Source organism: Lycium barbarum, chromosome 8 (assembly GCF_019175385.1).
Source record: "Lycium barbarum isolate Lr01 chromosome 8, ASM1917538v2, whole genome shotgun sequence".
Lineage (NCBI taxonomy): Eukaryota > Viridiplantae > Streptophyta > Magnoliopsida > Solanales > Solanaceae > Lycium > Lycium barbarum.
The window spans coordinates 125,272,460-125,287,385 of NC_083344.1; the positions used below are offsets into that span (position 1 = coordinate 125,272,460).

Consider the following 14,926-nt stretch of genomic DNA (forward strand, 5'->3'; position numbering starts at 1 on the left):
TATATAGATGATGGAAGGTGCCGGGTGACAATGTAAGTGAAGTGCTTCGAGTAGCTCCACTTGTGCCACCTTGGTATTGCACTCGGGGCGAATATGAGACCTCCCTACTACCTCCTTCAATTGCTTCCACCCTACTTCCCAAGTTTTCCATTCGACCACCCATACTATCCACCTTATCGTTCAAGGCTTGTAAGGCCCTCATTACATCAGCTAGTGTGAGTTCCCCGGTGGGAACTCGAGTTTCGTCCTCCGTAGCCATGGTACCTATTAAGACACTCAACAAAACAAGCAAACACGTTAGATTAGTAAGATCAACTCACAATCTCTCAAGTATGCGCACCTTTGATTGCCTCACAAATTGCTTCCGCCAAAGATTGTGTGCTTGTTAATGTCGACTAGTCACAAGGGTTCAAATTCTACTCTTGGTCGGAATAGATTCTTGTTAGACTAAGAAAGACGGACGACTCAATTCAATCTAACGGACTTGAACCAAGAAATTAACAACGAAGCAAAACGACGAAAAACACGAAAAGAATTGGCATGAAAGAAATGCGGACACAAGAACTAATTAGCAACTAATAAGGTTGATTACTAGTTGTTAATTAGTTGTAAGAATCGAATAAAAGGATTAGGAATGGAATCAAAGAGAATTAGAGTTGAAAAACCTGAAATGCGCAACCTGCGACACCTGTGAAGCACATGCGACTCGCAGGTTCAACGCGCGATGGTGATCTGCGTCTCGCAGATGATGCACCCCAAAATGCTCAACTCTCTGTCACAAGGTGCGACACCACCTGCGACTCGCAGGTTCTGCTTGCGATGGTGATCTGCGTCTCGCGGATGATGCACCCCAAAATGTTCAACTCTCTGTCACAAGGTGCGACACCACCTGCGATGCTGATCTGCGTCTCGCGGATGATGCTCCCAAAATGTTCAACTCTCTGTCACAAGGTGCGACACCACCTGCGACAAGCAGGTTCTACATGCGACTCGCATGTGTCGCATGTAGTGTCGCATATGGGCCAATTCGATACTTTTTTTTTTTTTTTGCAAAATCAGAAATTTAGACTAAGTATTTCTGATTTTTTTGTTTTTGTTGGGCCCACAAACACTTTTTTCACAACTTTATTTGACAACTTTTGGATCAAATGACCCTTTGGAGAGTCTTCTTCCTCATGAAGATTTGAAGGTCTTCAAGAACACAAGAACAATTCAAAAATTCAACTACCCTCAAATCAACTCCAAATTGGCTCAAATTTCGGATTTAAGTTCTCTTTAATGTAGAGAACAAAGCCCAATAGGTTTCAACCTTCAATTTCACCTTCTTCAACAAGACCCACTTTCAAGTTCTTGAAGCTTTGAAGCTCAACAATGGTGGAACACAAACCCTAACTCCAAATTGACTCGAAATTGAAGATTTAGACTCTAGAAACACTAGGAAACTCTAATCTAACACTAGATTCAACAAAATCAACAAGAAAATTCGATTTTTTTTTTGTTGAATCAAAACCCAAGATTAGATTTGGTGGAACAAACCTAAACTAAGCTCTGATACCAATTGATACAATATTGGAAACGAAACAACAAGAAAAATGCAAGAAATAAAAGAGATAGATAATTTGACACAACTTAGGCTTAATTTAGCAACCCAAGTTATAGAAAACTAAGACCTCTAAATTGAAGAACAAGAAGCAACCAAATTCTTAGGATGACCAAGAGGGATTAAAATCCCTAATAACCTATCCTCTCAACAAACACCCAATCCAAGGCTAACAATCACTCAACTCTCAAGAGTTACAATATCCAAATATCAAGTAATAATAATCAAAATAGTCTAAGTCTTCTAAAATGAAAGAAACTACTACTTATACTAAGGCTCAAAGAAGACAACTACACTATTACACTTTTACCCTTAATGAAGTAAGGGTCTTCTTTAGGTGTCTTCTTTTGGGAACAAAACTTAATTTGCAAATCTTCAAGTAATAGCCACATTGCAAGTATGACCATCTTCAACCCTCTTCTCCAAACCATCCTCCCATGCTATCATGAACACTTGAAATCCCCGGAAAGGTGCTAGAGTGTATTCAAGTATGTCCCTCCTCATGAACAATGCTTACATAGCTTGAAGTTCCCTCGCTTGGCTCCATGTAAAAGGTCTTGATGCCACTCGAATTGTATCAGTGATGGTAGCCTCGCCAGTGCGGAGATGAAATGTATGGGTCTCCGGTCGCCAGCGCTCAATCATGGTCGTCACTAGAGCCTATCTTGCACAAGCCGACCAACCTCAATGCACCGGTAGATACTGCCCCGACGTAGTATATCTATGACATGAGGATGTGGGGGAATAACCTCTAGAATATCCCGTGCTGACTCCCCCGAACGGGTACGGACCACTCTACTAGAGGATACCGGTGCATCCCATACATACTGGGACCTATGCTCATGCTATAGATAAAGTACCCCTCTGTTGTCGAAGGGCCTCGACTCCATGGAGGTGTCATCATTAATACATGAAGTAAGGATTAAAGTGGTATATTTTTTTACGCATTTTAAATTAATCATTATTTTTTTAATTAAACTCTAATACGTAGTATTAGTTATGTAATCTTTTACCGAGAAATTATACAAAGGATTGGATCCTAAACTAAGGATTTTCAATTTCTAATTAGCAAATAAGTAAATTAACAATTAAAGATATAAAGATTAATAATTAACAAATCAAAAAATTAACAATTAGCATATAATTAATAAATAAACAATTAACTAACTAATCAAACACAGTTAATAAATTATTAGCATATAATTAATAAATAAACAATTAACTAACTAATCAAATAATTAACAAATTATTAGCATATAATTAATAAATAAACAATTAACTAACTAATCAAATAATTAACAAATAAACAATTGGCTTAACAAAAACTAAATAAATAATTAGCTAGTCTAACAATTGAAATAACTAATCTAACAATTAAAAAAATACTAAATAAACAATTAATAAACAATTAACAAATTAACAACAAATAAAAAAATAAAAATAAAATGAAAAAACGGGCAGAAACAGCCCATTTTGCGCACAAAAAAAGTGTGTAAAAGTTTTTTTTTTTGTCCATATCCGCAAATAATACACAATAGAAATGCTTAGGTTAATAATGTAATAGAAAAATCATAGTAAAATACCTAGATTGAAGCTTTGATTTTGAGTTTTTGAATTGAATTATACGCCACTTTATTGCGAAGAAACTTGTTCCTAGACTTCAATATACCAAAAATATTGACTTTTGGGTTGGAAATCAACAAGAAAACGATGTTTTTGATCGCGAGTGGTTGATTTTTTTTCCTTTTGATCGCGGGGGACCAATGGTGGGGAAGAAGGAGCCCGTATATTTAAGAGTTTTACGCACAGAAAGGACCATTTTTTTTAATGGGTTATTTTGGTTCCAAAAATTTATTTTTGGGTTACCAAAGTCTTGTAGCCACAGTAAACCACTAAATGAGACTAATCAAAATATCATAGTGGAAATGATGCATACATGACTGAAAAGAATGCACAAATAATGCAGATGTGACACTTAATAACATAAACGCATTCAAGATTAGCAAAATTTAAGATGAGAAAGTCTTGAATTATGAAACTCATCCTATTAAAAATTCATAAGCTGAAATCTTAATAACATAAAGGCAAAAGTATATTAAAATTTGAAATAATTTTAAGCCATAAAATTAAATAATTATTTTGTTTATACATTAAATGAATTCAACGAATTCAAAAACATAATATAGTACTCCTATGAAATATTATATTATTTTGATAAGATATAAACACTAAATATACAAAAGTTAATAAAAAGATAACGTAGAAAAAATGTACGAAGAGTGGGTTAAAAATGAGTGAATTAATCTAAAAAAAAAGTAATTAAAATGACACTAAAAACATTATTGATAAATTTAGAAAATTGAAGTACTAGGAACAGCAAAATAAAAGTTCTCCAAAACTACGAATTAGAAAAATGTATATCTAAGACAATAGTTAGTGAATAATGATATCAAGCTAATTGGCAATATAAGGAATGTAGAATTACCAAGTAGTTGATAATGCGATAAATGAAAATCAGATAAATGTTATCGGTTAAAAGAGAGAAAGTAATTGAGTCTAACATGCAAGTAGGGTCACCTTTTCTTCATAGACATTAAATTAATCCGATTTTTTTTCCTTATGTGATAAAAGTGAAATGTAGTTATAAGTATTGTTAAGAGTACAAAATAGTTATTTATATTATATTAAAACAGGAAAGATATGCAAGGAAACAAGTGAAAAACTAATAAGTATTCGAATGATAAAGTACTTAAAAATGCAAACACAATAGATATGAAAAAATAAAAATAAAAAGTATATAAATAAAAAATTATAATATATATATATATATATATATATATATATATATATATATATATATATATATAAAAGAAGGGATTGTACGAGGATATTTATGATTTTTAAATAATTTGTAAAATAAATAAACTAAATAATTAAATAATGCTAAAGATATTGTTAACAAATTTAGACAATGAACTAAGCTTATACATTGGTTTGTTTTAATAAGTATTAACTATTATAACCTATGATGTGCTAAATATGCTAACATTCTCTCATGTTAGCTTTACAATATTATTTTACAAGAAGTTAAAATTTTAAAATTATTCAATAAACTTGTATATTCATGACATGTATAAACTAACCGCGCATCGCGCGGTACGTATACCAGTAACTTAATCAAAAAAGGAAAGAAACCCACCCTCTCCACGTCATTGTCTTCCTCGCCCCATTTTTACTTTCCCAAACCTCTGCAATTTTTTCCTCCTGCACCTCTTTTTTTTTTTTTTTTTTCTCTTTTTCTATTTTATGTCATTTCATTCTTCACAAAAGCAAAAAAAATCTGAATCAACTAATTTTCCTCCCTTTCTTCTTCTTTCGAATGTTGCCACCGTCCTGTCACCACCGGACTACCCCATCACCGCCATCTCCGTTCATGTGATTTGGTATGGAGAAAAACAATACTCTCTTAAGAATTTGTTTTTAGTTTATTATAAGAAGAAAAAAGAAAAAGAGGAGCTCGCCGGAGGAGTGGTAGGGGGACGGGGGCGGGTGACAAGGGGAATAACAAAGAGAGGGGAAAGGGTTTGGTGGGTGGGTTGCCGGCTGGGATGGGGGTGGGGGCGGGGGGAGTAAAAACTAAGTTTTCCTTTTTCTTTTTTTAATTATTATTTTTTTTCATTTTTTTTAACTGTAAATCTATTTTTATTATTATTTTGAGCCCATATGACACATGTTATCGTTTTGTTCGTCGCTTTTTCATTACATCGGTGCGTGAATTACACACCTTTGGTGTTTGGCTGTATTTTTATTGTGTGTCTAAGTGGCACAGTGTAAAAGTGATTTTGGAGGGTTCAGATGGTACGAGTTTCAGTTGGAGGGTCTAAGTAGAATTTCTGGACAGGTTCGAGAATTTGTCGATGACTTCAGCCTTTAGAAATTGGGGGGTACGAATCATATTTCATGTTTTTTTTTTTAAAGTACATTTCAATAATCAAATATTATTTACAAAAACTATTGTTAAACACAACTTGAACTCCAACTTCAAAAATTCAAAAAAAAGTGAATTCCTTTTTCATTTACTCTCGTCCAAACAAGTTATTAAACCACACCAAAAAAATGTGAAATTATGAAGGAAAAAAACAAGAAAATATTATGTATGGTGATGCCATTGAATTGACAAGTAACTGACAAAACAAAGTACTGGTACATGTCTAGTTTTCACCTCATTATCCAAATTGGAAACTCTGGCCATGTTTATGTTTATATTTTAAAGGAGGTTTCATTTCTGACCTTAAATTTGGCAACCCCATTTCCGACTCTTACGAGCCTTGCACAGCTAGTTCCGAAAAATTAAAAAAAATGAAGGATCCAATATTATGAATGGGTAAATATTTACTGCACCCGATTTTTACATCATACTATATCAACTTATCATAGTTAAGCGATTTAATTTATTGAAGTGAATATATATCAAAATTCGTGTTGTATGCATGATCTTTCTATGTGAACTCGGACAACTATGGTGAGATGGATACGATTCTTTTATCCTTAATTAGATGTATCAAGTTTGAGTCCTGGGTGTGGAAATCCTAGTGCGAAGCATCTTTCACTTTAATAGGTTATACATGACACGACTCCAAATTAGTGCGCACCAATACGACTAATGAACACGGATGATCATCCCAAACATACTTAGTTATTTTGCTCTTACAATTGTTTAAGAAAACACATTTAGGCCTCATTTGTTTGCACTTATTGGAGGTCTGAATCTGAATGGTTCAGACCATAAGTCATTAAGTGCATTTGTTTGAATTAAGATCTAAGCACTTATTGGGTCTGAATAGGTCTTAATCATTAAGATCTTGAACCAAGTCTTAATATCATTAAGAGGTATTTTTGCATGAATTTTTTTTATCACCAGCTCTAACCCCAACCCCAGCCCTCCACCTAAACCCCACCCCTACGCACTCTCCATTCCAACCCCACCCATCCACCTCAACCCCACCCCATCACCCACCCACCCTCCACTCCCCACCACCCCCACCCCACCACCAACCCCAATCCCACCTACCTCCACTCCTCACTACCCCTACCCCACACCCCCACTCCCCACTACCCCCACCACCAACCCCACCCTACCCCCACTCCCCACCAACCCCTACCCCACACCACCCACCCCCACTACCTCCCACCCACCACGACTACAAAACATCTCCACTATTTCTAGTGAACATAAATGTTTCATTTTTTTATTAAATAATATTTTATTTTATTAAATTTGTATTTATTTTATACTATTTAGTTACTTTTTAATTTGAATTGTATATTTATTATGTTTAAATAAATACATTATGCACATTCAGATATTGAAAAATAAACAGTCTTAATCATTCAGTAATCAGACCTAGATACAACATCTTAATCATACAGATATGCATTCAGATTCAGACGTCTTAATCTTAATGAAAACAAATGAGTCCTTAGTGCATAAAAGCAGATTAGAAGATACAGGGAGATACCCAAATCCCAAGCCCGGCCTCTTTCCGATTGGGAATAAAAGAAGAAATTAGTAAAATAATTTGAATTTCATGTCTGATTTAATCTTTCTAAAATAAGCAAAATAAAACTGCATAAAGGACTAATGTGAAGAGAGCTTAAAGTTTTAGTTCATGATAGAGTCAGTATACCCAGATCCCTTGCTAACCACTTAAATAAATAAAACATTCCATATATATATAAGCTAGTAATATCAAAACTATGGCATTGGTAGAACTTGATTTAAGAAATGATGGTACTTATAAGTAATTAGATATTTTCCAATAGATTATGTCTCATTAAGTACTTGTCTGTCAAACCAATGTGTAGAAATGTTTATGATAGTTTGCAAAATTTATATAAAATACATATGATATGTGTTTCACCTCTATAAATTCCTACAAAAATTAGGGATAAATTCGTTACCAAATCACCTCTTACAAAAAGAAGTAACCAAATTCTTCCAGCTTGTTCAACTTAGCAAACAAAAAGAAATAGTATACAAGACATTGATATATAAAGAACACATCTGATGATTTAATTATATGATTAGCAAAGCGGCCAATTAGAAACCAGGAGGAAATGAACAAATTAAAGAGAAGATATTGAACAAAAATTAAGCACATCAGACCAACATATGGAGAAAGAAATCTCAAAAGAATATCTGGAAATAATTAAAGATATAAATAAACCCAAATCTAAACTCCTAGGATCAGTTAACTTCAATCCCTCTAAATTCCACACAAAAGTTAGCTATCATCAGACGAATTAGTTAAAACCAAACAGTAGGGATCTAGTAGCTAGTTGGTTGGCTACCTAAACTTTCTTTTTGTTGGTGAGGGTTCGAATCTCCACATTGTAATCCCCTTTCTCATTTCCCCTTTAAAAAAAAATTAAAAAAAAAAAAAACCAAACCAATATTGTTCGGGTTTTTCTTTTTGAAACCAAATCACTAATCGAATTTTTTTCTCGATTTGATTCAAATTATCAATTTAGTACGATTTGTCGGTTTACTTTGTGCATCCTAGATAAATAGTGAAGGAAACTATTGCGTACAGAGTTTCTGAGTAGTACTGAGACGTGGCAGCATTAGCTCGAACTGTCTTTTAGTAGTACTGAACTTACTGATAGCGTTTCTGATCAGTCTTCTTGTGGCCAGCAGACTAAAAACAATATTCATGGAGAGTACAAGTAAAGAAGCTTCCCCAGGCCACTCACAAGAACCCGAAATGGCAAAACTGATCAACCAGTTTCCACAATTTATTCTCTATTTGTTTCTTGTTTCATGAAATATATTATCTTCTTTCTATGTTTTCTAAATTCTCCAAGACAATTTACCCTCAGTCCAAACAAGTTATTAAACCAGTCTATATACAAATGTGAAACGATTAAACAAAAAAAAAAATTATGCATGGTGATGCCATTGATTTGACAAGTAACTGAGAAGACGAAGTACTGGTACATGTCTAGTTTCCACCTCTTTATCCAAATTGGAAAATCTGACCATGTTTATATTTTGAAGGAGGTTTCATCTCTCACCTTAAATATGGCAACACAATTTTCAGACTTTTACAAGCCCTGCACAGCTAGTTCGAAAATTTTAAAAAAAATGAAGGATCCATACTATGAATGTGTAAAAATTTACTGCACTGACTTTTACATCAAACCATATCAACTTATCATAGTTAAGCGATTTAATTGATTGCACTGAATATGTATTAATATTCGTGTTGTATGCATGATCTTTCTACATGAACTCAGACAGTTGTCATGAGATGGATAAGATTCTTTTATCCTTAATCAAAGGTATCAAATTTGAGTCCTGGATATGGAAATTCTGGTACAGAGTGTCTTTCACTTTTAATAGGTTTTACACGACACGAATCCGAATTAATGGTGGGCCTCAATGCAAGTAGAACACGGGATGAGAAACCCCCAAACATACTTAGACAGTTATTTTGCTCTTACAATTGTTTAAGAAACATATTTAGTTATTGCATAAAAGCTGATTAGAAGATAAGTCTGATCTTTATATATACAGCGATATACTCAACTCCCAAACCCTCTTTCTGATTGGGAATAAAAGAAGAAAGTAAAATAATTTGAATTCATGTCTGATTTCGTCTTTCTAAAATAAGAAAAATAAAACTGCATAAAGGACAAATGTGAAGAGGACTTAAAGTTGTAGTTCATGCATATGATAGAGTCAGTGTACTCAGATCCCTTGCTAACCACTTACATATATAATATATATATGTATTATATCGCATTGGTAGGATAATAGAACTACGATTATAAGAAATCATGGTACTTACAAGAAATTAGATATTTTCCAATAGATTATTGTCTCATTAAGTACGTATTGGTCTGTCAAACCAATGTGTAGAAATGTTAATGATCGTTTGCAAAATAAAATAAAATACATATGATATGTGTTTCACCGCTATGAAGTCCATAGAATTAGGGGTAAATTCGTTACCAGAATCACCTCTTACAAAAAAAGGAACCAAATTCTTTCAGCATATTCAACTTAGCAAACAAAAAGAAATAGTATACAAGACATTGATAAATGAAGAACACATCTGATGATTTAATTATATGATTAGCAAAGCGGCCAATTAGAAGCCAGGAGGAAACGAACAAATTAAAGAGAAGATAATGAAGAAAAATTAAGCACATCAGACCAACATATGGAGAAAGAAATCTCAAAAGAATATCTGGAAATAATTAAAGATATTAATAGACCCAAATCTAAACTCCTAGGATCAGTTAACTTCAATCCCTCTAAATTCCACACGAAAGTTAGCTAGCATCCTCAATAAAATACTAAAAATACCATAGACAAATTTAAACCACTTACCTTTCAAGAAACTTTTAATCTCTTGAGCTGAATGTCAAAACTACAATAAGTCGTCAACATCTCCCATTAAGTAGACAGCTAAAACAGCCCATCATCAATTGTTTCATGAACATTTGATACATGTCTTGATGTTTCACAATATGATAATCTCCCTTCTTCATTCTTCTGGAAATTATAATAACATGAGCTCAATGAATTCATGTCCTTTTGCTTCTTGCTGCAAAAGAACATTGAACCATTTTTATCATTGATATTATTACTGCTCTTCATGAGTTTATCTTCTCCATTTAATTTATGCAATGCATCAATTAAAGCAGCGTCACGCGCTTCAATCCCTGCTCTCTCATTAGCCCAAAATTTCTGCTCTTTTTCTATCCTAATTGCCTGTTTTTTCCTCCATTCGTCTTCCCTTAAAATCCTCTCTTGTTCCTTATCTTCAATTGTCTTCATCATTTTTTCTAACCAAACTTCTTGTTTTTCCATTAATTTCTTCATTTGTATATCCACAAAGTCTCTTATCTTAGCTTTCCAACTCCTTTTCCCCCTTCTCTTATTCTTCCTCTTTCCTTTTGAATCATTTTCCATATTACTATCATCAGACGAATTAGTAGCATCAGAATCAGAGGAATCGGAGAGACTGTAGATAAGACTGTCGGAGAGCTTAGGACCCTGATGATGATGAAAATTATGAGCTTCTTGATGGTAATGTAAGGTGGTATTAACATGGTTGATTTCTGAGATTGTGTTGCTTGTTTTACCATAGAGAGCTTCAAGCTGTCTAAAGTATCTATAATGCTTGCCATCTTGTCTTCCAGCTTTCCCTTCTTTAGTCTTCTTGTAGTATTTGTACAAGTTCTCAAATTTCTCCTTGCACTTCTTCCCTTTCCTTTGATATCCATATTCCTCAGACATAATCCTAAGATTGCAAGAAACAAAGAAGAAATGAATTAGCAAGATTATAGAGTATTAAGGTACTTAATACTTCTGCATTAGGTAGGTTGTCTACATCACACCTCTTAAGGTGCACCAGACCCTTTTTTAATGTACTTAATACTTCCTCTGTCTTATCCTATTTGAAGGTGTTTAACTGAACGCGAAGTTTAATTAAGAAATAAATAAAGACTTTTCACACACACTAAAGTAGTATACCCTTAAATCTTATAAACTGCATCACTATATTTCTCTTAGAGTTCTTCACAAAAAATCAAAAATCAAACAAAACCTTAAAAAACTGTTTGATCCGGATTGATTGGTTTCATTCCTTTTAGAACACATTAAAAAAGAAAAAGTACTGTCATATAAAATGAAACACTTATGTGTGTAGTAGGAAAGGAACCCTAGTTTAAATGGCCAAATTGTCGAACTTCAAGTGATATTGATGGAAGCAGCATATAGACACTTGGCCTTCCAAAAGATCCTACCATTTTTATAAGCCAAAAGGAAGTAAAAAAAAAAAAAATGGTCTTGATTTAATAGGCCTACTCATTCTCAAAATATGTGCGGATGATCAGAAAGCATAACTGACGAAATAAAGATGAAAATAACACCTGATTCTCCAACTTCACTTCAATGAACTGTCATTTTCTTACACAAAAATAGTAACCAATTAATTCACTGATGAAGTTTCTTACAAATGCTGCCTATCCAGAAAACCCTCACACAAAAGAAACTCATATTTCTGAACAATTTGAAAATTGGGTATTCCCCATAGTTAATATAGGAGTAATTAAGTAATAACTCAAAGCGTACGTAGTTTATAATAACTTAAGCTTTTAGAAATTGTCACACAATTTGTACATGGAAAGTACATATAAACTGGACTCTTTATTAGTGATTAAAAGTCTTAAAAAGATAAACAGACGGATAGATAGAGAGAGAGGGGTGAATTAGGTTTAAGCATTTGCGAGAGGTACCTAGAGACTTCATCCCAAAGAGGACCTTTCTGATTAGCTTCCTTGAATTTTGAATCAAGTCTTGATCTAACTTCAAGAAGTGTAAGTGTCTCTTGCCTTGGCCACCGCCCATTTCCGCCATCACGGCCATGTGAGCCACCCTCCAACGCGCTTAACGTGCACCCACCACCACCACCACTACTGACACTAGCTCTAGTAGTGGCAGCTGCCATGGTGCTGGAATCGCAAAGAAACTCGTGATGATGGTGAGGAGGAGGAGGAGGAAAGTTGTCATGTTGTGGGACGGTAGTAGTAGTACTAGGCATTACCATCTCGAAGTGTTGGTGCTGACCGCATAAATAATCTGGTGTTAGATGTGGTGGAACGGTAGCAAATAGAGGCCTTCCATTCATGTACTGCGTTAGATCCATCATACCATACTGATGATCATCCATTTTCCAAAAAAAATACGTAATTAAAAAGTTGAAGCTTAACAAGACAAGCAAGAGATGGAAGAAAAAGAGTCAAAATTAGTGAACTTTTAAAGTCAAATCTTTTTTTTTTTTTTTATAAAAAAGAAAGTTACTTAGGATTTGGAACGGTAGGGAGGAAAAGAGGAGATCGATGATGAAAGAAGCGGCTGACCCGGATCGTGTCCTTATAGGAAAAAAGAAAACTTTGAGTATTTGAGTTTATATAAAAAGAAACTTGTAAGGAATATATATGGACCCGTTTCTCCCTGTTCGCGGCAGCTGCAATGTAAAAGCTTCTTCACTTTTTTTTTCTGTCGCTCTCCGGAGTTTAAAAATAAAGGAAGAAGAATTTTGAATCTTAAACTGTAAAACAAGTCAAATATATTCGTGTGGTTATAGATCATCTCGTTAAGTATAAAAGGTACTCCCTCCGTTCACTTTTCCACTATGGACTTTGCACACCCCTTAAGGAATAATAAATGAAATGCTTCATTTACTGTGATACTCATATTAATTAGTGCATATTTTTAATGAATTGGAAAGATGATTTGAAATGGATAATTAATACTATGGGTAAAATAGGGAAAAAAAATTATCTTTTCTTGATATGCTAAAGTGACAAGTAAAAGTGAAAATTTATTTTTGAAATACTAGACAGGTAAAAGTGAACGGATGGAGTAAAGTTAAAGTTAAATTGTTGTCAAATAAAAAATGTGCCATTCTTTTTTGAACTGAATAAAAAAGAAAATGTGTCATATAAATTGGGACAGAGAAAATAATAAATCATAGATAAACTCAGCATTTGTCCATCTCCAACTTTTGTTTTCCTATTATTAATAAAGAAAAAGAAATCCAGGAAAATGTATAGGGTTTTGGGGCTAGCTGATGATCAAGTGAAGGTAAGACAAGATCCATTATTTTATATAGTTAAGCCTTAGGGGTCTGTTTGGACATGATTTGAAATCATGAGATGAAATCATGTTTGAACATGCAATTTAAAAGCTGTTTGGACATGGTTTGAAACTACGTTTGGATATGCAATTTGAATTTCTTAAGTTGTATTTTTTCTTATAGACACAAAAACCCTACAAGTTATGAAAACTATCAAAATATTCTCAATTCATATACAATCTTACTAAATGAGCAAGTCATAGTTCATAACAAAATTAATACGCTACTAGAAGGCCTTTCTAAAAAATACAACATCAATTGATCAAACTTTAGTTTAATAAAAAAGAAAACTTAACATGAATAGTAATGTAACTACTCTTTAATATAATCCTCCCACATGGTAGACATAAATAAAGGTTGGTAAATGGTTGGTGGGAGTTATTGTTAAAAATATCTACCAACTTATGGGTCTTTTTTTTACAAAATATAAACTTATGGGTCAAGTTTTATATTTAAAATTTTTGAAATCATGTTTTGAAACCTCAAATCATGCCTTTTTGGATGGTTTTGGGTTTCAAACCATGGTATGAAGCCTTGAGATGAAAGATATGTCCAAACGTTGATTTCATCTCATGGTTTCAAATCGTATGTCCAAACGCCTTTTAAGTTATATATTTTCTTATGGACATAAAAACCCCACAAGTTGTGAAAACCATAAAAACAAAATCAATCCTTATACAATCTTACCAAATGAGCAATTCATAGTTCATAACAAAATTAATACGCTACTAGAAGGCATTTCTAAAAAATACAACGCCAATTGATCAAATTTTAGTTCAATAAAATGAAAAATTGAACATGAGTTGTAACGTAACTACTCTTTAATATAATCCTTCAACATGGTTGGTAAAGTAACTTTGTTATAAATATATTACCAACTTGTAGATCTTTTAATTTTTGATATAAATGGCTGGTAAATATGATTGGTAATATATTTACCAACTTATGAATCTTTTTTTACAAAATACAAACTTATGAGTCAACTTTTACATTTAGAAAATTTGAAATCTCAAATCATGCCTTTTTGAATTATTTGGAATTTTATCTCATGAGATAAAATTGCATGTCCAAACGCCTACTTAATTATGCTGGTAGTATCCTTGTATATTATCACACAAAAGAGGACAACAAAACTAAGGGGAAAAAGCATATGCATGTTACCTTTTACGTATGGTGTCTTTTCAATACAACATCCTACATGAAATATCTAGAGTCACATGATTTAAAGAGTATTTAGTGCATTATACATTTTTTTAGTTTAAAATCACAAGATTAAAAAATCTCTTTCATTTTCTTAACCTCTGTTGCTCCCAAACGCACACGCAAGTATACGTGGTCGTACAAGTAATATAGACTGTTAAGTCCAGATATCGATCCCACAGAGACTTAGATTATACTGTTAAACTAATTCAAATTCGAATGAAACTATTCAAGAAAGTGAAAACCAAGATTGTTTGTTGTATTAAACTAAAACTGAAAAGTAAACAATTTGTGATGGGTGTTTTTTTTAGGACTGGGACTATGTTGACAGAGATTGTAAGAATTATCAGATGAGAGAAAGATCTAGGGTTATGGCTTTCGACAATCCAATTGATCTTCAGACAATTCCACCTAT

The 14,926-nt window shown here is 33.3% G+C and overlaps 1 protein-coding gene across 1 annotated transcript; it reads right to left on the bottom strand.

Annotated features, from left to right (window-relative positions):
• Nucleotides 1-9,728: 9,728 nt before the first annotated feature.
• LOC132605423 (trihelix transcription factor PTL-like) lies at nucleotides 9,729-12,642 on the bottom strand. Its single transcript, XM_060318576.1, has 2 exons — nucleotides 11,909-12,642; nucleotides 9,729-10,911 (listed from the first exon to the last, which is right to left on the bottom strand). The coding sequence occupies exons 1-2, from the start codon at nucleotides 12,340-12,342 to the stop codon at nucleotides 10,074-10,076; spliced, it is 1,272 nt and encodes a 423-aa protein (XP_060174559.1). The 5' UTR covers nucleotides 12,343-12,642; the 3' UTR covers nucleotides 9,729-10,073.
• Between the last annotated feature and the right edge of the window lie 2,284 nt (nucleotides 12,643-14,926).

Bases quoted from the DNA above. Each gene is read 5' to 3' on its own strand.
- LOC132605423 (XM_060318576.1), bottom strand. From the start codon at position 12,342: ATGGATGATCATCAGTATGGTATGATGGATCTAACGCAGTACATGAAT. The intron at 10,912-11,908 runs GTACCTCTCGCA...TTGCAATCTTAG, and splicing joins CTTTGGGATGAAGTCTCTAG to GATTATGTCTGAGGAATATG.